Source organism: Chelonia mydas, chromosome 2 (genome assembly GCF_015237465.2).
Source record: "Chelonia mydas isolate rCheMyd1 chromosome 2, rCheMyd1.pri.v2, whole genome shotgun sequence".
NCBI lineage: Eukaryota > Metazoa > Chordata > Testudines > Cheloniidae > Chelonia > Chelonia mydas.
In genome coordinates this window covers 119762938-119784965 of record NC_057850.1, presented here as the reverse complement: position 1 = coordinate 119784965, position 22028 = coordinate 119762938, and the positions used below count along the sequence as shown (strand labels likewise).

Sequence of the window (22028 nt, the reverse complement as noted above, 5' to 3'; positions counted from 1 at the left end):
CATCATACCTGCTTCTTGTTGTTCTTCGACCCTGCTGTATGAAACAGCTAGCAGTGGTGGGCATTTCAACACGTTCCTTGTATACGCTGTCTGGTCCTTGTTGTACATAGGGTGTTGTCTGGGTCATTGGCCAACTGTACTTGCATCCTTGTTTTGATGGTGTGGTAGGGACATGCCTGATGGAGTCACCACATCAGTGGTCATCCCTGGACTGACTCTTCATCCCCAGCATCTTGTTGCTATTGAGTAGCATTTTTGAAGTCATATAAATGACTGCAGGCCCATGGCACCCAACAGGCAAACAGATGTTTGTAGCTGGTTTCTCCCAGCCAGCCTTCCTGCAGGGAAGGCTAGTTTCTTGAGCCTTAGATGGCCGCATGACCCTAGTCAAGTGCCAGATAGCTGGGGGTAGGGTAATGGAACTGCCCCCATGATGAACGTCTGGCATACTCTAGTCTTGGCTGCCAGCACTGTTTGTGGCATACATCTGCTATGGGTCCTGTGAGTTCTGGCTGCAACTCAGAGCTGTGATGTGGTGCTATCCTGTAGTGTGATTTGTCAATGATGCTGTTATGTGTTGGGATTAATAAGAAAATGTGTGTTTATAATCTGTGGGGGTGTCCTATTTGAAGGCCAGTCTATTGGTACTGGGTGTAGACATGCATAATCCCCAGGACCTCCTGTAATGTTTTGTGTGGTTTCAAATATGAAAGCTACTACAATGGCAATATACCTTGCTCTCTGACAGTCGTGTATACAACCCTTGTTTGACTCATACAGTAGCAGGGCTCAGTGGGTGATGAAGCCCAGAACTGTATGCGCAGGTTCTGGTTACTTTGTGGCCCTGGGGTTACTGGTTTGAAATCCTGCTCTACCTGTTGGAGGGGGATTGTCACAGGACAGTTCCTATGTGACTCACAGCAGGTTTTGAAGCTAACGGGTGCTACAGAGGGCCCATGATGACAGAGCATGTAGGTGCTTCTGTCTGGTGATGCACTCAGATGTCTCATGGTCACACTTGGTGGTTTGCCTTTGTGTTGGTGTCTTGCATAGCTGTTAACCAGGTGATCATTTTGTGCAGGAGCTGATTGCAAATGTTGGCAGAGGAGGAAACATCTGAGTGGCAGAGTGGACATCATATGCAAAATGAGTATCAACTCAACAACTACCAATGCCAAGCTGCTGCTTCCACCTATTCTCACACATTCACAGCTAGTGAAAGTTGAGGTGACCTCAGAGTTACCTGATGCATATTTTCTATGCTGTATAATATCACAAAGCATTGGTCTGTTCACATTTACTTTATTGTGTTTGTCTGTGTAAGGCTCTTATGTAAAGGCTGTGCTAGGCCTGGGATAAGAGCCAAGCTTTTGCAGGTGTGTGATACAAACGCTGGAAGATTCATAGATATTAAGGCCAGAAGGGACCATTATGATCATCTAGTCTGACCTCCTGCACAACGCAGGCCACTGAATCTCACCCACCCACTCCTGCAATAAACCTCTCACCTATGTCTGAGCTATTGAAGTCCTCAAATTGTGGTTTAAAGACTTCAAGATGAGTTATAGTAAGAGAAAAATACAATAAAGATGATTGCTGATGTTTTAAACCAGGACTTAATCACTGTTTTTATTACAAAAAATATATTTAAGGAATAAAATTAAGACTATTTTACCCAGCTGATCTCTAAATGCCAATCTGCAAGCATAATCTCAGTCACAGGAAAGTAGAAAATCTCTCAATGGGATTTTGGCACGCCAGTCCATTAACTATTTACATTCCAGAGGTGGACACTGGCTCACAGTAAGGGTGAACATTCAAATAGCAAAAACACTTGTAGCTCTGTCACATGGAATGGCGTTTAGTTCTTCCCCAAAGTTCAATTCTCTTTGTAGTGAGCAGCTGGGCCAGTCCACTCAGCAGCATGATGAAGATAGTGAAAACCATCACAAGGACATAGTGGCTAATGCTGCAACAGAGAATGTTACAGATCAGATAAGACAAAAATATTTTAAACCTTTGTAGTAGAAAACTGAGTTAGTCAAGTAGCCTTGGTAACAATTTTATTATGTAATTATGGGTCCAACCATGTATTTTTAGTAAGGCTTATAGGTGAACAATTCCAAGGAGACGATATAGTGTATTTTTAAGAGAGATGTTTTATCTACATATATGAAGTTGGCTACCCTTTGGTTCATATTCCTATTAGTAGTTCATCTACTTCATTTTCATGTTCCTCCAGCACTCTTGGATGAACATTATACAGCCCTGATGACTCACTGCAATTTAAATTATCACTTTGTTCTGACTCCTTAACTTAACAGAACCTAAATTTTTTTTACTAACCCAGAACTACTCTTTGAAGACATCTCCCCCATTGGCTTGTGTCAGACTTCATCAAAGAAGTAGTTTAGCGTTTCTCCAGTGTTCTTTTCCTGCACAATCACTCCCTTTGCTCTCAGATAGTCTAGCAGAAATATTAAGCCTCTTGCAGGTTTCATCCTTCTGATAGCATTTAAGATTTTTAAAAATTTGTATTTAGGTCCTCGGCTACTTGCCAGGTGAGACCCATGCTCACCTCTTGTACACCTCTAACACACATAGTATCAGTGCTAGAAATAAGCATGTAAAGGGGAAAATCTGCTGGAAAAGGAATAAAAAGATATTAACTGAAGATATACCCTAGTTTTAAAAAGATTTAAGTGGTCCCGACATTAGTTAAGGAATCCACACAGCTGCAAATGTCTGTATTTTTCCAGAGGTCTAGGGCAATTGCTATCAGTCACAGTGAGCAATCTATATCTACATCTTGCCAAAATTTTCAGGAGCTCAGATCTGGGATTTGGGAGTCAGCCCATTAGGGAAACAATGGCCAACTATGAAGCCTGAATCACGAGTCAGAACTTTCCCAATGTTTTGGAACTAGCATAGTCGAGGGCAAAGGGTGCTGGATTGTGAGCCTGGAGACCTGGGCTGTATTCCTAGCTCTGTTACAAACCTATTTTGTGACGCTGGACAAGCCACTTCACCTTTCTGTGCCACCACATCACCTCCCACTTTTTGCCTGTCTTGTCTGTTTAGATTGTAAGATCTTTGGGGCAGGCAGTGTTTTGTAAGTTTGCACAGGGCCTCATGCAATGAGATTGTTATCTCAGTTGGGATCTCCAGATGCTACTGTAATACAAATCAGGTTGGGAGGAACTGTAAATCTGATGTGGCCATCTCCATGTACTTTCCCCAGGATTATAAGCACAGCTCTGTGTATTCCATAGTCATGGAATTTACTGCAGAATCCAGCCCTTGCCACAGCACTGTGCTCCAGATGGTTCTTCAGAAAGGGCAGGTTAACTTCAAACTCCATGAAGTCTGAGTTTATTTACAAAAAGGATTCCATGGACCACTTGGATGTTTAATGATCTGGAATTTTTGCCTGAGGACTCATTTTATTTGACTCTGTAGCAGTGAAAGAGCAGTGAGGCTCATCATCCTGATGCAATCAATCTTTAAGACACTCCCCCTCTCCCCAAAGTTGTGACAACTTCAGTTCAAGACTTGGCATCAATGGGGCAAAATTTAGTTCTGTGACGTGTAGAAACACTGGATCTTAACTTGGAAAGCCTCGACACTGACCATAATGGAAGAATAAAACTATTACAAAGGCTTCCATTGAGAAGGAAAGTCTACAAACACGCTGTGAATACCTGCAGGAGTTGGTCTACTCAAAAGTGATCCGACTTCTACCATACCAATTTTTTTCTATTGCATTTCAATTAAGTAAGAGATAATAATTGCCACACTTTATATTGCTCAAAATACGTACAAAAGAAAAAAAAATCAACTAGCACATATAGCCTAGGACTCAATGATCATAGTCCAACTGAGCACCCTATTTTACAAGCCTCATAAAACGGCAGATTGGATCCGTGCAAGCTACCAATCGCACATACTGTAATTAAAATACAAGTACTTCCTAAAGTGAAATAAATGGCAACTCACTGAACGCTTAAATTATGTACGAGGAGCCATTTGTCTCATGTTGTTTCTCTGTAAAGAAAATACTCCCCTCCCGCCCCCGTTTTAGCTAAACAGACGCTATAGTACATGTTTTACGCTCCTGCTATGCTTCTACAGAGAATGTGTAAGTTCAGAAGCTGATAATGTTAAATTTGCTTTGTCAAAGTGCACAAAGGCATTACTTAACAGCCCGGTCAGCACACTTTGGACTCTGCCATTCACGGGAACATTTGCAATACCCAGATAACATGATTCCCTCTCAGGAGAAATTCCTAACCCTGGCAATCGGGCTGTCTGTATTATATACTTGCTCTAAGTTTCAGTGTAGCAAAAGAAAGTACAGAAATGAAAAACAAAACAATCACACACAAAAAGCAAGAAAACAACTTTTCTCAACATTGTAAACTAAAAGCTGAATCGTAGCCCTACCTGCCTCCATGGTGTGGAGCCTGCCAGCACTGGTGGACTGTATGACCCCCTCCCCACCCCAGATATGGGGGATTACACAAACCCTAAGGGCACAATCCTGCTCAGGGACAGCTGTATAGCACTTTAGTGTTGCCAACTATTGTGATTTTATCACAAATCTCAGATGATTTTCTTAAAGCCCTGGCTCCTGGATTACGTGATTGTGATTACGTGAGAATTTGGGCTTTCACATAAAAGAAAAATGAAAGTTTCTAGCCCTCGCAGAAGCCCATAAAGAAACCCCACATTTATGATTTCAGAAATCATTTTTAAGCCCATTTCAACATTGTGTGGAGCCTGATTCATGATTTCTCAATGCTCGATGGTGGCAATACTGCACTTATGCAGTCACTTTATTCTTCCCTACTGCTCAAAGACTGGGTCAGAGGCTTTGCCACACCTGGTTGCTAAGAGATGATGTTGCGGAAGCACAGGACATAATTCCCTGAACTAACTGATATGTAGCTAAGGAGAAACACTGCGCACCACAGACTCTCCAGTCACTCCCAGGTGACAGCTCTGAAATAGAAGATAAGGCACAATCTAACTGAAGGATCCCTGTATCCCTGGTGATCAACAGTTAGAGAGCGGGAAGGAGTGACACAGTAATTCCCACCTGCCTAAAACATTTTCTACTTTTCATAATATTGGCCCTTGGATGCTGCGTGTATCCAATAACTTGGATACCCCCTTTCTTGCCCAGATGCAGCTTAATCGGGCATTATTACAGGCTTACTGCAGTAAAATAAATGAGCTCAGCACAAGGAATGGGAGGGTCTGGGACATAGGGGGCCGCTTGATGGGGCAGAAAGCTCATTTCTTTGAACTTCCGGGCCTCTAGGAAACTCCCTGAGGTCTCGAGAGTGAAGAATAACTTCACCCTCTCCCCCTTTGCTCTGGGATTGACCATCCCATCCAGCATCAGCTAACTCAGCACAGAGTCAGTTTAGATGGCAATAAGAGGCAAATACATACTATCACTTAGCTGCATACACCAGATCATGACTTGTCTCCAAAGGAACTACTGTCACAAAAAACTGATCCTTTTTGGGTTTTTTTGGTTCCTTTCCATCACAAGAGACTGTTAGTTAACACCATCTCTAGGCTACAGATGAAGGACTCTTTCCAAGTTATCTCTGAAATACACACACGACTACTAAATGCAATAGATAAAGTCAAACTACAGTTGCAGGGTATTAGCTGCTTTCTTTTCTCCACAGTGCCAGCCCTTTAAAAGATACCAGAGATTGGTTCCTTCACGCATTTCTAAATAAAGGAAGTGTACGTAGGATTATAGACACTCCTTGCATGTTGCACTACACTGACTGAATGGCTGTATTTCTTGGCTAAAATATCAGGGATTTAAAAGAGGAAAAAATCATGCCACAAATACAGTGCACGTGCCACAAATACAGTGCTCCTAGCCAATTAAAAGCAATGCTAGTCCAATTGTTATCACATAATGGCACTCTGCCAATATATCTGAGCATATCAGCAACTTGTACTGCAGAGATGCAGAGGCAGCTCTGCTTGGAAAATTAGTTTAATGCTGGGATAATGCTGTTATTTTAAAAAAAGAAACAAAAATTTCCAGACTGAAAGGCAGTATTCAAGCTGTGACAGTGAGGAAAGTCTCAATATCTACATGCTAACGTGCCACACCCATGACTGTGTCTCTGGTTACAATCTATGATTGGTAATAGCTAATACAAAATTACTTCATCTGAGCTCAAGGCCAACACAGGAAAAAAACTGTCGGGTTTTGGGCTTCAGGTGAGAGATCCTAGAAGTTAAATGTGTGTGAGGGAATAGTATGCAGTGTTGTTGTATAGTAAAAGGACAGGATCAAGATGGGCCAGTGCTTAGAAAGAAGAGCTGCTCAGACAAAAGGGCTAGGATGGCAATACAGTCATGGCAATGGAAAGAAGGGTAGAGATGTCTGGAGGAAAGGCTTAATGAGAATGGGGCCAAGGACAATATGATGTCAGGAGGGATCTCTCAATAGAAAGCTGAGTGTCTTGGAATGTGACGATCAGGGCTGAAGACCAAGGCTGGGGCTGGGAGAAGTCTAGGTAACAGGAAGGGGCACACAGTTGGCCTGGGAAGTAGAAAGGAGACACTCATCACAACAGGTGCTATCCACCAGTCTGTCTTCTTCTTAATGTCATACAACAGAGGGATGGACAAGGTAAGGGGCGAGAGATAAGCAGGAAAATGAGGAGGGAAACAAAAGGTAGAAGAGGAGAGGATATAGACAAGGAGGAAAAAAGGGAAAAAAGAGAAGAGAAAAATGGAGAAAACCCATCCTGCTCAGAACAGCGTCAGGCAGCCACAGAGAGCATTTTTTCTCAAAAACAGCTGACTCCAGGATCATGGGTAGCAGGAGAGATAAAGCATAGGTCTTACATAAAAGATACAGAAACTGGAATTTTAATGAAAATAAACCAAATGGATAGAAAGGAGGGATGTCATTTTATTTGTTCATTAAATGTTTCTACAGGACATATTTTTACCATGTGGATGGGAATGACCCAGGTCCTTACTCCAGACCTTGATTTTGGATTCTAAACCTGCCACAATTTCAGCTTCTGACCTGCTTTGGCCCTTCCACCCACTCACTCCCCACCCCCGAGGGACCCCCATTTCATATGGAATGAATTGTAAAGCCAGTGACTGTCAAATGTTCACCATAAGCTAGTCATGGTCCAAAGTCCACCACAAGGGTGCTGCACTTGGTTCTCCTGTTTCAGAGATCTACTGACAAACAGTCTCCGACTCCTTTCTCCAGTTTCCCATTTAAAAACCTTCATTGTAATAATCAGGTCTAGAGTTTTGAATTTCCATAATTACAGCTACTTTACTATGCATACCAGTGAGTGTAGTATACAGACATCTGCTAGCTATTTTACTGAATTGTTTAAAAAAAAAAAAAAGAATTCCACTAAAGCAATGGTCTCCAACCTTTTTACGCCCAAGATCACTTTTTGAATCTAAGGGCAACCCAGTATCTAGCCCGCCCCCTCCCAGAGGCCCCCACCCACTCACTCCTTCCCCCCTCCTCTGTTGCTTGCTCTCCCCCACCCTCACTCACTTTCACAGAGCTGGGGCAGGGGGTTGGGGTTCGGGAGGGGGTGTGGGCCCTCGGCTGGGGCCAAGGGGTTTCGCAGTGTGGGAAGGGGCTCTGGGCTGAGCCGGGGCATAGAGTTTGGGTGCAGGAGAGGGCTCTGGCCTGGGCGGAGTCCTGGGGTACAGAAGGGGGGTACAGGGTGCTGGCTTTGGGAGGGGGCTCAGGGTGGGGTTTGGGTGCAGGAGCGGGTTTGGAGCGCAGGGCGGGTATGGGGTGCTGGCTCCGGGAGGGGGTTCAGGGATGGGGGTTGGAGTGCGGTCTCCCATTGGGCAGCACTTACCTCCGGTGGCTCCTGCTCAGCTGTGGGCACAGCGAGGGTCCCACACTGGCCCCACACTACTCCCGGAAGGGGCCAATGCGCCCCTGTAGCCCCTGTTGGGATGGGGGGGAGGGAGGCACGTGGCTCCGTGTGCTGCCCCTCTCTGCAAGCAGCTGCCCCCGCAGCTCTCCCAGCCAATAGGAGCTGTGGGGGTCGTGCTTGCAGGCGGGAGCAGCGCGCGGAGGTATACCCCTGTCCCCAGGCCCACGGGGCTGCACTGGCTGCTTCCAGGAGCAGCGTGGGGCCGGGATAGGCAAGGAGCCTGCCTTAGCAGCAGCCACAGTGCGCTGCTAGAGATCGTGATCAACCAGTCAATTGTGATCGACCAGTTGGTGACCACTGCACTAAAGCCACTTCTGCAGATCTTCCATAGATTAAGGGCATGTCTACACTGTTGCAGGGGGTGGGGGAGAGGAAAGGAGGGGGATGGTCCCGGAGCTGACTGTCTACACCACAGTTAAACAGCCCCAGAACCTGAGCCCTGAAAATCTGACTCAGCTGACACTGGTCAGCTGTGGGTGTTTCATAGAACCATAGCATATCAGGGTTGGAAGGGACCTCAAGAGGTCATCTTGTCCAACCCCCTGCTCAAAGCAGGACCAATCCTCAATTTTTGCCCCAGATCCCTAAATGGCCCCCTCAAGGATTGAACTCACAACCCTGGGTTTAGCAGGCCAAGGCTCAAACCACTGAGCTATCCCTCCCAGTATAGACATATCCTTTGCTCTCCATTGCTCAGGGGTGTGAAAAATCCACATCCCCTGAATGATGCCGTAAAACCGACCTAGCCCCTGGTATAGACAGTGCTACCTCGATGGGAGGGGTTCTCCCGTTGACATAGCTACCGCCTCTCAGGGCGGTGGAGTACCTAGGCTGATGGGAGAAGCCCACCCGTCAGCATAGGCAGTGTCGTCACTGAACCACTACAGTGGTGCAGCTGCTCCTCTGCAGCGTTTAAGTGTAGACCTGCCCTTAGCAATGCTCATGGAGACCTAAAACCAGCTTTCTGTGCTGCATCTATGCCCCATGGGTTTTGAACCTGCAGCAGGAGAGTTTAAATTATATCTATTTCTGTAACTTCTGGCAACCCAGTTTTACTATTGTAAAAACAGGGAGTGGCTAGTACAGTGTATCTGTAAAAACGATACACATAAAAAGGGATTTAATGGTTTCTTCTTTTATTCCTGGCTATCCAAATAGTCAGCTGTTTGTGCATACTGTAGGTGAATGCCTTTTAAACATTAAGACAGTCTCACTGCAATTCAAAATTTAAAAAATGGAGATGCTCTGTGCTCTCTCTGTAAGGCTGTTATTCAAAATGTAAGAATGTGTCAGAATAAACTTCACACGTGCACACTGCAGACAGACGAGGATTCAAATACATTAAAGGCACAAAAAGGCTGCAGTTTCCTAGAGGCAGAACTTAACAAACAACAAAAAAAAAGTAACGAGCGTTCCAATGCACAGTATGCAGTTTATGAATATCTCAAAGTTCCTCGGGTGTAGGATTTAAATAAGCCTTCTTGTGCAGATCACAGATCCTGGCACAGGAAACGACTCTTAAGAATTCTGAGGGACAGCTTCAAAGTTTTACCTTAGTTTTATACCAATTTAAAAAACAAACAACCCCATGAAATCCTCCTTGAAAAACAAATTCAAGTCACCTTGGATCGGAGTATTAAATGAGAGAACGGAAACTTTCTGAAAGACAGTAAACAAATATGGTAGTTGACAGTTAACTGAGCAGGGGGAATCTGTGAAACTGACAATTTACTGAGAGCTGTGCCATAGACATCAATGTTAAGATCTGCTGTCACTGAACATCTTCATTAATGATCTGGAAGAAGGGAGTAAAAAACAGCAGCCTCATTAAATTCACAAATGATACTTAATTGGTAGGGGATGCAAACACCAGTGAGGACAGAGACATTGCAGGGTTAGAAATACAGATAGGAGAAAGATAAAATTATTTTGCCATTTGGGAAAATTCCAGCTAATACATATGTAGTTTTTGTGGGTTTCATTAAACCTCAACTAAACTGTTGTGACCTCCATCCTTCATTTAAGACAGCTGTGAGAGACACCTAAGCGGCCTCACCTAAAACAAAGGGGATATATGCCAGCCATCCCAGAGTCAGGTGAGTCAGGGTGTGTGCGAGAGACAGACAGCTTCAGCTGAAGGCCCACAGAGAGGCAGAATCAGATGAGGGGGAAAAAAGCCAAGCACACACAGCCTGAAAGGAATGTGTGTGGCCCTAGAAGCAGCCTAGAGAGATGTTATGGGTCAGAATACTGGCTGAAAGAGTTTGGTGCTATGAGCACGGAAGTGGTCTCCTGTGTTTGGTTCTTCCTGTGTTTGGAGAAGCAGGGCTTTGGTATTTTGCTTGATGTAGACTCGATCATCAATTTCTTGTCACTCTAGAAACAGCCTGCAGGTCTCCAAACTTTAACTAGCTGGTCATATCAAAAGGGGTAACACAACCATAGGTACAAAATGGGGAGGGAGGAGAAACATGGGAAACTGATGTTGGAAAAGACCTGGTGTAATAGTGGCCAGCAAATCAGTTATGGATATCGTACTGTATCTGCAATGGAATATGGCAGTAGAAAAGACAAATGCAATTTCAGTCACACACACTTCATCTCTGAACAGGGATGCAATGCTGTAGTCTCTTTCTATAGAACTCTGGTGAGACCACTGCCGGAATACTGGACTCAGTTCAGGATAGTTCCCTTTCCGAGAAATATGGACAAACTGGAGGGAGACTAGGGAAGACAGAGTAGTTTGAGGGTGGTGATTTGACTTGTGAATTAAAATTAAAATAATATTCTTGGCAAAACAACAGTGTTGATGGGATTGAAGGGACATAATTACAACTATGTTGATGCTCTCCAAACGTACACATACCATATAAAGGCTACTCTCTTCCTGGGGTTTGGCTTTATTGGTAACTCAGATAACAGTGACAGAACATGAACCTCACACAAAGCTTTCTCTCCAAGTTTAGGTGTTCCCTAGGGTCTCCCTGAAGGAGTTTCCCTCTGACAGTCATTCCAACCCCCTCCAATACTCCTAGATTGGTTGTAACTGCTGTAGCCTCAGAAGCAATTACTCTGCATTAGAGCTGGTTGGGAAGGGAATAAAGAAGGGAAATTTTGCAAGCTTTTCTTTGTGCTTGTGCCACAGACAAAGATTACAGGAGGAGCCGGTAATGACCCTTATATAGTTGCCTAACACTTTCCGTTATAAAAGATTCTTGCAACCTTTTTTTTAGAAGCATGAGTACCTTATTGTGTGCAAAAGGCCTTTGAAATGTGACAGGGGGTAAAAGCCCTCAGGTTAGAGAAGAGTCTTTTCTTTGTCCCATAAATTTCTATCCAGGTTTTGATGAGATATAAACTATTGAAAATCATGATTTACCTACTCTCACTTGCATTTCTCAGGAAAATTATTGCAGCATCCAAATAATAAGTGAACATCGATGTTCCAAGGCTAGGCTCATGCTACTACCAAAGCAGCTGTAGCGGGAGGGATGGGAAAAAGTGAGGCAAGATTATTCTCCTCCTGCACCCTCCCTGGCATGTGGCCCCTGGGGTCCAACCCTTCTCTGCAATTACCACCTTCTCCTGCTCATGTATTTAGTTTTGTAGTTCAAATGGCAGAGGTCTATGCTCAGTGCTGAAGGTTCAGGGTTCAAAACACCACGGATGATGCATGGTGGGGGGACTGTTTCAGTTGTACATAAGAATTCACCTTTTTTCTTAAAACCCTTAGGAAGTTACATACAAAAAGACTACACTGAAAAAATGTTATTTAGGTTGCAAAGCCAAGCACTCAAAAGTTAGAAAATGCAAAGTTTAAGGTTGCCTGTGCATTCTGCCTCCTTGTGCATATGCTTTATGATACAATCTTTAATTATACGACCTCATATGATCTTTTCCACAGGAATTAACTCACTCACTACACAGGATGTATACACAAAGGGGCAGAATACAGGTTGCATGTAATCAGCTCCCGGACGGCACCCCTCACCTCCTGCACCAAATGTAATGTGGCAGAGCAGAGATTGAGAACATGGAAGTATGATGGTAAAATACTCTTTCCACTATTTAATCTACTGCAATTTACGCACACTGGGAACTTTGGAAATGTGGCTAAGAGCAAAGGCTCAAACAGCCTGAAAATAAGTGGGAGGGGGAGAAGAGTAAATATACTTGACACAGCATGCAAAATATTAATAGGTCACTATTCAACTTTTATTTGAACAAGGGTTTCATGTGATAATTGGCAGGGTTTATAATGCGACATAGTTTCTATTAAAGACAGACTAACAAGCTATTTCCATGATTTACTTAGCAAAAACAACGAGGAGTCCTTGTGGCATCTTAGAGACTAACAGATTTATTTGGGCATAAGCTTTCGTTCGTCTCTAAGGTGCCACAAAGACTCCTTGTTGTTTTTGCTGATGCAGACTAACACGGCTACTACTCTGAAACCTGTCATGATTTACTTAGGTATTTCTAATACTACTTAGGATGTCTACATCTGAAATTTGTACTCTTAATGAAATACTTCCTTCCATTCTGTGTATGCTGGTTTGTTGTTGCAGGAGTGGCCACAAATAAGGCTCTGTGGCCCCTACGCTGCACTGGAGTCTATGCTGGGGAGGGATAGATCACAAAACAGGATTGGGGGGCAGGGGAGGGTCTATATTAGTCAGAGCCCTGATTTCTGTGGCAAAAACTGTGACTTACTTTTCTTCCCCATGAAAAGCCCTGGTATTTGTCATCCTTTCCAGCACGACTCCTGCATAAATTTGGATCTATAAATGTACAACGTAGGAGTGTATGGGGTTTTAAATAGTTGCCAACTATTAAATTATTTTTAACAATTTTAATTGTAAAATAAAAGATTTGACTTCTCATAATTTCCAATGATAAACAATAAGAATAATTTAAATATTGTGTGCCATGTCTCTTCTATTTTAAAAAAAAAATTCATATTTTTTGCCATGCTAAATCCATGAATTTCCCCACTTTTAGTCATGACAGCCAACCAATATTAAACATGAGCATTACTAAGAGTGGGGAAAAGGGCAGCAATGAAACACTTGCTTTGGGAGAGAAGGGCAAGCAGTTGGAAGGAATTACAGGAACACTAACAGATAAATAATAACTGACTAATCTTTGGCACCTACTAACCTGAAGCTATCCTTTTAAGAAAGCAATGGAGGCAGATATATTGTACCTTGTTCCGATGTCCAGCCAGCTTCCATAATCTTTAACCAAAAAGAAGAAGTGCTGTGAAATAAGAAAATAATGTTGTTTAGTATATAAACATTGCACAACTTGAAAGACAAGACTAAAACCAATGTTTTCCGGTTGTTTACTCCAGGTTTCTAAGTTTTCAAGTGGAACAAGGGCAAGACCTCCAGGAATGTTCATTTGGACTAAACTAAACAAACAGCTAAAGAGGAACAAAGGCTGATTAGTTCTATGAAGATGTGCTGTGAAAAGCACAAAGGATTTCTAATACAGAGCATTCGTCAAGAGAAAAAGCCCCCAAACAACTTTGTTGTTTGGAACAATGGTTCTCAAATTTGGCAGTGACCTCAGAATAGGCTGCACAGCTGTTTTATAGGGACTCTACCACAGAAATCGTGTATGACCTTGGGTAACTCAGTCTCTCTGTGTGCCTCAGTCCTTCATCTGCAAGATGGGAATAATAGTACTTCCCTATCTCACAGGTATGTTGTGAGGATAAATTACACTAACAAGTGCAAGGTGCTCAGCTACTATGATAATTGAAGCCATATAACTACATAAAATAGATTTTTTTTTAAAATTGTCCTGATTTACAAAACACACTCATAAAGCAAACTGTTGACTTAATTAGGGTAAGCAGATACTCAGCAGGGAGGACAGTGCAACTCATATAATTTTTCATTTTACATATGCACACACACACATACACACACAAAATGCTCTTCTATTTTTTGTTTAATATGTGAAATTATCAATTTTATATGGACTGAATGTCAATATTTTCCCACCTATGGCCATGACTAGCAAATTTAAATAATTAACCATTACTATACATTGCATTGTGGGGGATTTGGGTGAAACAGCAAGAAGGATTCTGGGATGGAGCCTAAAGGGACCTGGGATATAGGGTAACGGAAGAAAAAGTGTGTGTCATGTTGGGGTCACAGGTGAAAATGTTTGAGAAGCTCTGTTTTACAACACAGAGAATGTGTATATTTGTCCGCTGTGTGATACAGAGATACCTCAGTCCCTCTGACTTTCCCCACCCACACCTACTGTGCTGTCACCCTGTTCCCTACCTTTTACCCCTAAGCAAAATAAGACCCAGGAGAAAAATCAAGATCCTCCCAACTTCCTCTGAAGCAACAGAAAAAATCTTGCCCTGCCCCCTTCTTCTTGCTCCCCCTGCCCCACAGAGTGGCTAAAGAGTTTCATCCCAGGGCCTGAGTCACACAGCTACCAAGCCCTGGCTGCCTGTCTCCCCTTTCCCTACCAGGTAGACAGTCCTGTGTGATCTGTCTTTCCCTAATGACTCTCAGGCTAGAGGAGAAGTTAGGATATGGCAGCATGGAGAAGTGGGTTATGTACTATCAGTGAAGGCGGTGCAAGATTCATCAGAAGCAGGGATTTAGGGCAGGTAAGGACTAGCTTCGCCTCCCAGTGACCAGAAACCCTCTTTCCCATCTCCCCCACACAACAATCTTTAGTGACCAGCAAAAAACTTCAGCAATTAGCTGACGTACATCTTAGGTTAAATTAGTTTCTTAAAGATTATTTCAGACAGAAATCAGGGGCAGAAGATTAAAATCAGAGACTCCACCATCTGAAAAGGAGCATTTAAAGCTGGTGGGTTGAGTACAGCAAACCTTTAAAAAAATAAACTCAAAAGCTACTTTAAATTTCTAACAACTGTTCATATTTTAAAACCTTTCATGAGAGAGAACAGAATAATGATTCTCAATACTCTCCTTGAAGTGAGGTATGTGAGGAACTCAATCCATTTAAAGGATCACCCTAAAAATCTGCTGTATTTATACTGTATTTATAATGCAAGTTTAGCAATTAACTCCTTATTCAAATAAATACACCCAACACTTTTGGCTTCTTCTCAGAATTTGGATGCTACCTCTACTAACTGTGTGGTCAAACACCATTCTGAGTATATGCAGACAACTGAACTTGCGCCTGCAAGGTTCACCAAATAATATCACAAAGAAAAAATTCCACACAGTTAGTGGCTGCATTAAGTGTTTGGTAAGAATAAGAACCATTATGCATTTCACTTTATTTTTGTTTCTATAATCATCTTCTTTGTTTCATATATATACATATAAATACACACAAACACACATCTTTGTTTCATAAACACACACACACCGCCCTATAGTCATCTTATATATATATGAAACAAAGAAGATGACTACAGATGTGTATATGTATACACACATACACACACACAATTCCTGCATGTCAAAGCTCTGTAGTTCATTGCATATGTGTATTTTATTAACATTTTAATTCTTTTCCTACTGAAATTATTAAATAAAAAAACAGTTTATAAAAATCTTTATGTGAAAATTACATAAAAATACTTCTAGGACCCAGCTTGTTTGTCACTCTAAGATCAAACTAGACATTCTGATGTTTTGTACCTCCTATTTCTCTTATATGGTAAAACCTCTTAAACCACACTGCAATGTGAAATGACATAACACAAACAGCAGGTTTGTCACTTTGAAGTAAATCTTCCAAAACAGAATGTGGGAAGTGAGAGCAAAAATAGCATAACTCCCTGCCCACTGCTTTGAGCATGTTTACCTTCCAGTCATAATATAATATAGCAATGCACTGCTATTGTCGAAGACACTTTTTAGGGAATTAGTTGTGTCACTTTAAATTTGTAAAGGTTTTTTTTAAGATGTCTCTATTTAAATGATTTTGATCATGAGTCTACAAGTGGCTGGGGTGAATTTTCCCCACTGCCTCACACAAAGGATACAATTGCTCTACCTCTCATACCTCTCTATACCTCTCATATATTTTCCAGCCCTCCGCTGATAATTCTGACAACAGGTTTGAAAAATCAGTTCAGTGTGTGACACATTTCTCTCTCTCTCTCTCTCTCTCGTTTTTTTTTTCTTCTGGCAGCAGGCAAGAAACTGCTGAAAAATTAACTAGACCAGGCACCCAGGTAAATCTGGCATTCCCTTGTGCTCTCATACTGTTAACCTGAACATTTGATTTGAAATACATTAAAAACCAGGAATACTATCTTTAAAACAGCAGAGTGAAAGAAATGAAGTAAAAAAGAATTATGCCTCTTAAGAAGCATTCCTTACATGACATACAAAGCGTGAAGATGGGGATTTTTATCTGTAAATTACACCAGGATTTTGATTCAATTCACTGCCCTAGTTCTGAAAACTTTGAAGTCTGTAACTAATTCAGATATCTCTTGATTGAATTAGCTGAGCACTCTGCTTTCTTGATCTTATTTGCACAGAATGTCCAACAGTAGCTTACCAAAGCCATAATGTCTGAAATCACAAGAACGAGGAGGAAAAGGCTGCAAAAAAGGAGAGACCATAATTCTTAATTCACAGCCACAGACACAATTACAAAGTTATTAGAATCCCAAGTATAAATATGAATTATTATATATGATATTACTTCTTGCAGTTGGCTTTTTCATTCTTTGAGAGATACGTTTCCAAAGCACTTCGTGGGAAAAGTTAACACACAAAACAGGGCTGATATGCCTAACATGTTTGGAACATATAATTTTATCATGATGCTTTGAAAAGAGACTTATTCATTAATGTAATTACAGTTTCATAATAGGGTACCCCAAAAGTGAATTATTTGCCAGCAAACCTGAGTGGCCTGTCAAATGATGACTGCTGCTGCTATTTTAAAAGAATATTAAAAACAGTTTAAAAATCATAAAAAGAAAAGGAGTACTTGTGGCACCTTAGAGACTAACAAATTTATTTGAGCATAAGCTTTCGTGAGCTACAGCTCTCATCAGATGCATCCGATGAAGTGAGCTGTAGCTCATGAAAGCTTATGCTCAAATAAATTTGTTAGTCTCTAAGGTGCCACAAGTACTCCTTTTCTTTTTGCGAATACAGACTAACACGGCTGCTACTCTGAAACCTTTAAAAATCATGGCATTTGTAACCGTGTATACTGTGAATGCACAGTGGGTGACATCCACTCCTTACAGCACAAGTCCTATGCACCACTTCAAACCCTCAGAGTAGGAAGGCTTGGAAGCTCCAGAAGGATTCAAGAACAACAAAAGTGCTTGTGAGCATAAAATTCTCTTGAATATTCTTCATAAAGAGCTGACCGAATCTGTGCTGACAAACCGGTCTTACTGGGTGGACAGCTGCTAAATGAGATTACGTGAGCCGCTCCTCCAGCACCTTAACTGACCGAGAGTAAAAGTGCTCCAGAAGTTCCCAAAAGCTTTGGGAGAGAGCTCCTAAATCCTCTGAATGCACAAAAACCCAGGAGTGTGAACCTGCAGTATGTAGGATTACTTTTGGAAATGTAGATTTCAGCAAGTAAAATGACTAAGAGGGAGGAAGTAGAGCTAATAAAGCTTTTTCATTTTCTTAATATTTTACTCTTTACATTAAGTTTTTGAAGTAGTAGATCACATGAAAGCAGTTATTAATGACTGGCTTGTCAGTTAATGGCATTAAAGCAATGCTGCAAAGAGCTGACCCACTAGCAGGCACATCATTAACTGTAATAGTTTAATGTATACAGCATTATCATTATAAAATATAATCAATTTACAATGTGAAACTTCATTAGAAAACATATATCATAGTGCTCTGCAAGCATCAGCTAGTAGGCCCTAAAAACTGATTTATCCCTTTGAGAAAACTGAGTTTAGTGCTATATTTTCTAGCACTGTCTTGATAAACCAATTATGCTTCATTAGTTAATAAAGATGTGGCAAATTCACTATTTTCTGATTCGTCTACAAGCATCTTTTCCATTGGAAACTTCGTATTGATTTAAATAGCCAGCGATGTCACAATCTTGCAATATCTAGCAAGTGCTCAGCTACGGTACCACATTGATGGGAGATGTAGAAGAGCCCACACAGACAGAATATTCTCATGAAGAGCATGAAGTATGCTTCCTACAGTGAGCAGAGCAATTGAAGGCTATTCATGTGCCTAGCAAAAACCTCGCCTCTTGACAGGTACAAACATACCTACCTGGAAAGCAGCAAGGATTTCACAAAAGAAGAACAGTGCTAATCTCAGTGCTCTCTTTTCAAAAAGATAAAGTTAAAAGAACGCTATTCCGGTTGCAAGTCAAGCCTCTGGAAGTTAGGAAATGCCAGAATTAAGGTTGCCTGTGGAACTTTAATTCGCCCCCTTTGTACATATGCATTCTGACGCAGTCTTTAATTACACGATCACAAGCTATTTTTTTCCATAGACCTTATGTCCCATTAAGTAGGGGGATGGACCTATTTGGGATTATTAGGATTGGGTTATAAAGGGGGCTGTTGCATATCAGAAGTTGGAAGGTATATTGTGAATGAAGCAGGGGGTGGCAGAAAGAGCAAGCATGGTCTCATGGTTCAGGCAATTAACTGCAGATCTGGAGAACTGGATTCTCTCCCTTCCACTGGCACCGAGTTCCTGTGTGAGGCTGGGCAAGTCACGTAAACCCAACTTTTCACAAGTTGTCACTAACTGCATGTTCTGCATTTTTTGGTGCCCAACCTGAGACTCTGATGTCTGATTTGCAGAAGTGCGAGCACTCACACCTGCAAATTGAGTAAGTGACACCTGTGCTTTGAGTATATAATGGTAAGTACTCAGAAAAATCATCTCTTTTTTGTCTCAGACTGAGCACTCAAAAGGAGTGGAAATGTTTTACTTTAATAATCGCCATACCTCAGTTCTCCATCTGTAAAATGGGGATAATAATGCCCTCTCACCTTACAGGAGTGTTGCAGAGATTGACTGATTAATGTTTGTGAAGTTACTATATTGATAGGCTCTGCAGAAAAGCCCATGAGGATATTAATAATTCTCTTTTCAGAGCAAGGTTGGAATAATGCGCAGTAAAAAAAAAGGCCTGGGGCGATAAACTGAACAGGCAGGGTCCTATGGAAAAAATACCATGTGAAATGCATTTAAAGATTATATCAGAATGCATACACACACGGAGGTGATTAAAGTTGCACATGCAACCTTAATTGTGGTATTTTCTAACTTCTGAGGTCTTGATTTTGAAACCTAACTAGTGTTCTTTTAATGTAGCTTTTTGTGTGTAATTCCTTAGGTTTTTAAAAAAGAAAACTGAAAAAACAATAGCTCCATCATATGGAATCGTATTGACACCCAGATGGGTCATTGGCAGGGTTGGAACCTTTAGATCCACCACACAGATCTCTATCACTTGAGCTAATGGAGTAACTGATAGTAGTAGGTTGATATCCTCTATGTTAACCAGCACTAAAGTGGGTGAGACATATGGGTTTCACATATATTTGCTGACAGCAGAGGAATGGTGAGACTCAGGAATCTGGGTTTCCATTCCAGGCTCTGGAGGGGAGTGCGCTCTAAATTGCTATGCAAGGGCAGAAAGAAATCCATAATGAAAGTGTCTGGTCAAAGACTTGTTTGAGTGCCTTTTTAAAAAAAACGCAATTTGTGGTGAGGTCACTGCTATGAAGTTTTAATTTAGCTGGCTTGTACATTGTTTATTTAAAAATATATATGTACTATATGGAGAGATGCAATTTAAAACATGAAATTCTAATTTAAATATTGCTTACTTTTTCTACATTAAGTTTGTTTGTATCTTTTATGTTTTAAATGCAGAAAACGAAATGTTTGATCATTCATACTGGGCCAAACTTTAAAATCCACCATAGGTTTTTACTCATTTGTTACTGAGGCAAACTCCCACTGAAGTTTCAGCCTGTGTAAGCAGTGAGCAAAAAGTGAGCTATGTCATCAGAGGGGCTCATTGGTTAGTTTAGTCTGATATCTGATAAATCCAGATTCTTTCAAAGCAAGTGGACTGATGTACAAATGAAGTCTGATTCAGGGTATTATACTGTTTAGCTGATTTCCACAATCAAACCCACACCATCTACTGCAGTAATATAACATTTGCTGTACCTTTTAGAAGATAACTGGGTTGTGACTTGAACAGCTTCAAAAGCACATGACACAAGAACAAAAGGGATTACAATCTGTTTAAAACATAAATTACATTATGGTTTAGAGCAACATTTGTAAAACAGCCTATCAGAACACCACTAATGGTCATGGAAACATTTTCCTCCTTTTCAAATTGCCATTATGGGAAGCTTCATTGTAGCACACGTTGTAAAAATAAAATACTGGCAAAGAAAGGGTGAAAACTCATTTGGCAGAGAATATACTTAGGAAACTGATACAAAATCTATGGCCATGGCCTACCTGAAGTGAAAAACTATGAGGCACCATGCAACTAAATGATTAAAACATATTAATGATCCTTGTTTCAGCTGATCCAGTCTAGCATTGATGATAAATATTTGAGCAACGCTGTAACACACAGAATTTGCAATATTTTACATGGTAGTTCCTGGAACTTCCAGTGTGAAAGGATGATTTCAGCCCACGCACAAATGCCTGGATGTGGCAAGTACTGAGCCAAAAAAAGAATAAATACTCCACTCACTGTCCTCCAAGAGGACACAACTAAGCCAACCTGCACAACTTAAATAAATAAATAAATAAATAAATTAATTAATTAAAAAAAACCCCTCTCAAATATGTGCACTGCATTTTCTTTTTTTAGAACTGATCCACACTTCTTTAAGGCTAGAAATACACAAAGAATCCACCTTTTAAAGACTGAACCTGCCTTTTCCCAGCTCCTGCGTTACAGCTGTTGGAAAGTACAGGTTGGGATGCAGATGTGGTCACATCTGGGGCAGAAAGGCAGCTTCAGTTCTGCTAATGGTAAATATTGCCCAGCATCCAGCAGGTTTGGATTCAACAAAGCCCTGGAGCAGACTCTGGTTGCTCCTCCAACCAACTTTTCTTCTTGGGAAAAGAGGTGGCGGGGTGAACATATCACTTACATTAGGCGTAATCTAGCAGCAGGTTGTCTGCACTGCTGTCCCTTAGTGCTGTCTAATGATTTCTGCCCTAGATATCATCAGAGAAGCACTCCTAAACCTTATCTTCAAACAGGGAATGACAGCATGGGCAGGGAAATGGGAAATCCAGACTTTAAAAGACTATTTAATTTGTTTATTTTAAAAAATCAGATAGAGTAAAGTTTGCAAAAATGACAACAGTAAAAAAAAAAATCAAGACATTTCTATTTAATACAATCTAGATGGATGGAGATAATAAAATATATATTTCCCCTGCTTTCATTTGTGTATTATAAACAATGGGAAAACCCTTTATGTTTTAAGTTATTTAACAACATCTTTTCAATGCTTAAAATTCCTATTTAAATATAATAAAATATATTTCTCATGAGTCAGTCATGTATTCTGTATACTGAAGTCAAACACCCTTTACAGGTTTTATTTTCAGAAATTCTGTAGAAGCAGATAGTTGCAGACAGGATAAAATGGGTTAATGAATCTCAAAAACATATATATTCTGTAAATTGAAAAAGAATTCCTGCATGCATGATGTATTACTCATTAATCCATTCTTTGAGAGAACTGCACAAAGATGCAATCACTAACCTTCCACACCAGCAAGCTTCCCATTATAAACGGATTGAACACAGTCAGGAAGCAATAGACAGAAGCAGGGTCAAAACTAGAGAACCATGAAAATAATCAAATAAAAATTATTAAAATGTATCTTTGCAAACAGTATTTTCTATAAAGAAGCAGAACATTTCATTTTCCCTGCTCATGAGATGTTTTAGATTTTGTTCAAAATATGAGCATGAAAGCCACTATTGTTCAAGTACTATTGTCCAAGCCCAAGTACAGTGTTACTTAGAAAAAACTGAGATACATAGACTTTCTCTGTGATTATTTAGAGCCCAATT

The 22028-nt window shown here is 41.1% G+C and overlaps 1 protein-coding gene across 11 annotated transcripts in view; it reads right to left on the bottom strand.

Annotated features, from left to right (window-relative positions):
• Positions 1-1597: 1597 nt before the first annotated feature.
• The window catches only part of PIGN (phosphatidylinositol glycan anchor biosynthesis class N), a 137449-nt gene continuing 117018 nt past the window's right edge, over positions 1598-22028 (bottom strand). For 9 of the 11 annotated variants that reach the window (XM_043540213.1, XM_037893279.2, XM_037893282.2 and 6 more), the window contains 5 exons: positions 21715-21790; positions 20138-20211; positions 16497-16539; positions 13177-13229; positions 1598-1969 (listed from right to left, as the gene is read on the bottom strand). In XM_043540213.1, the coding sequence (XP_043396148.1) occupies positions 1846-1969; positions 13177-13229; positions 16497-16539; positions 20138-20211; positions 21715-21790 (370 nt within the window). In that variant the 3' untranslated portion in view covers positions 1598-1845. Of the gene's footprint in view, positions 1970-13176; positions 13230-16496; positions 16540-20137; positions 20212-21714; positions 21791-22028 lie in introns of those variants that run through there. The other 2 variants (XM_037893283.2, XR_006288737.1) reach the window with 2 other exon arrangements.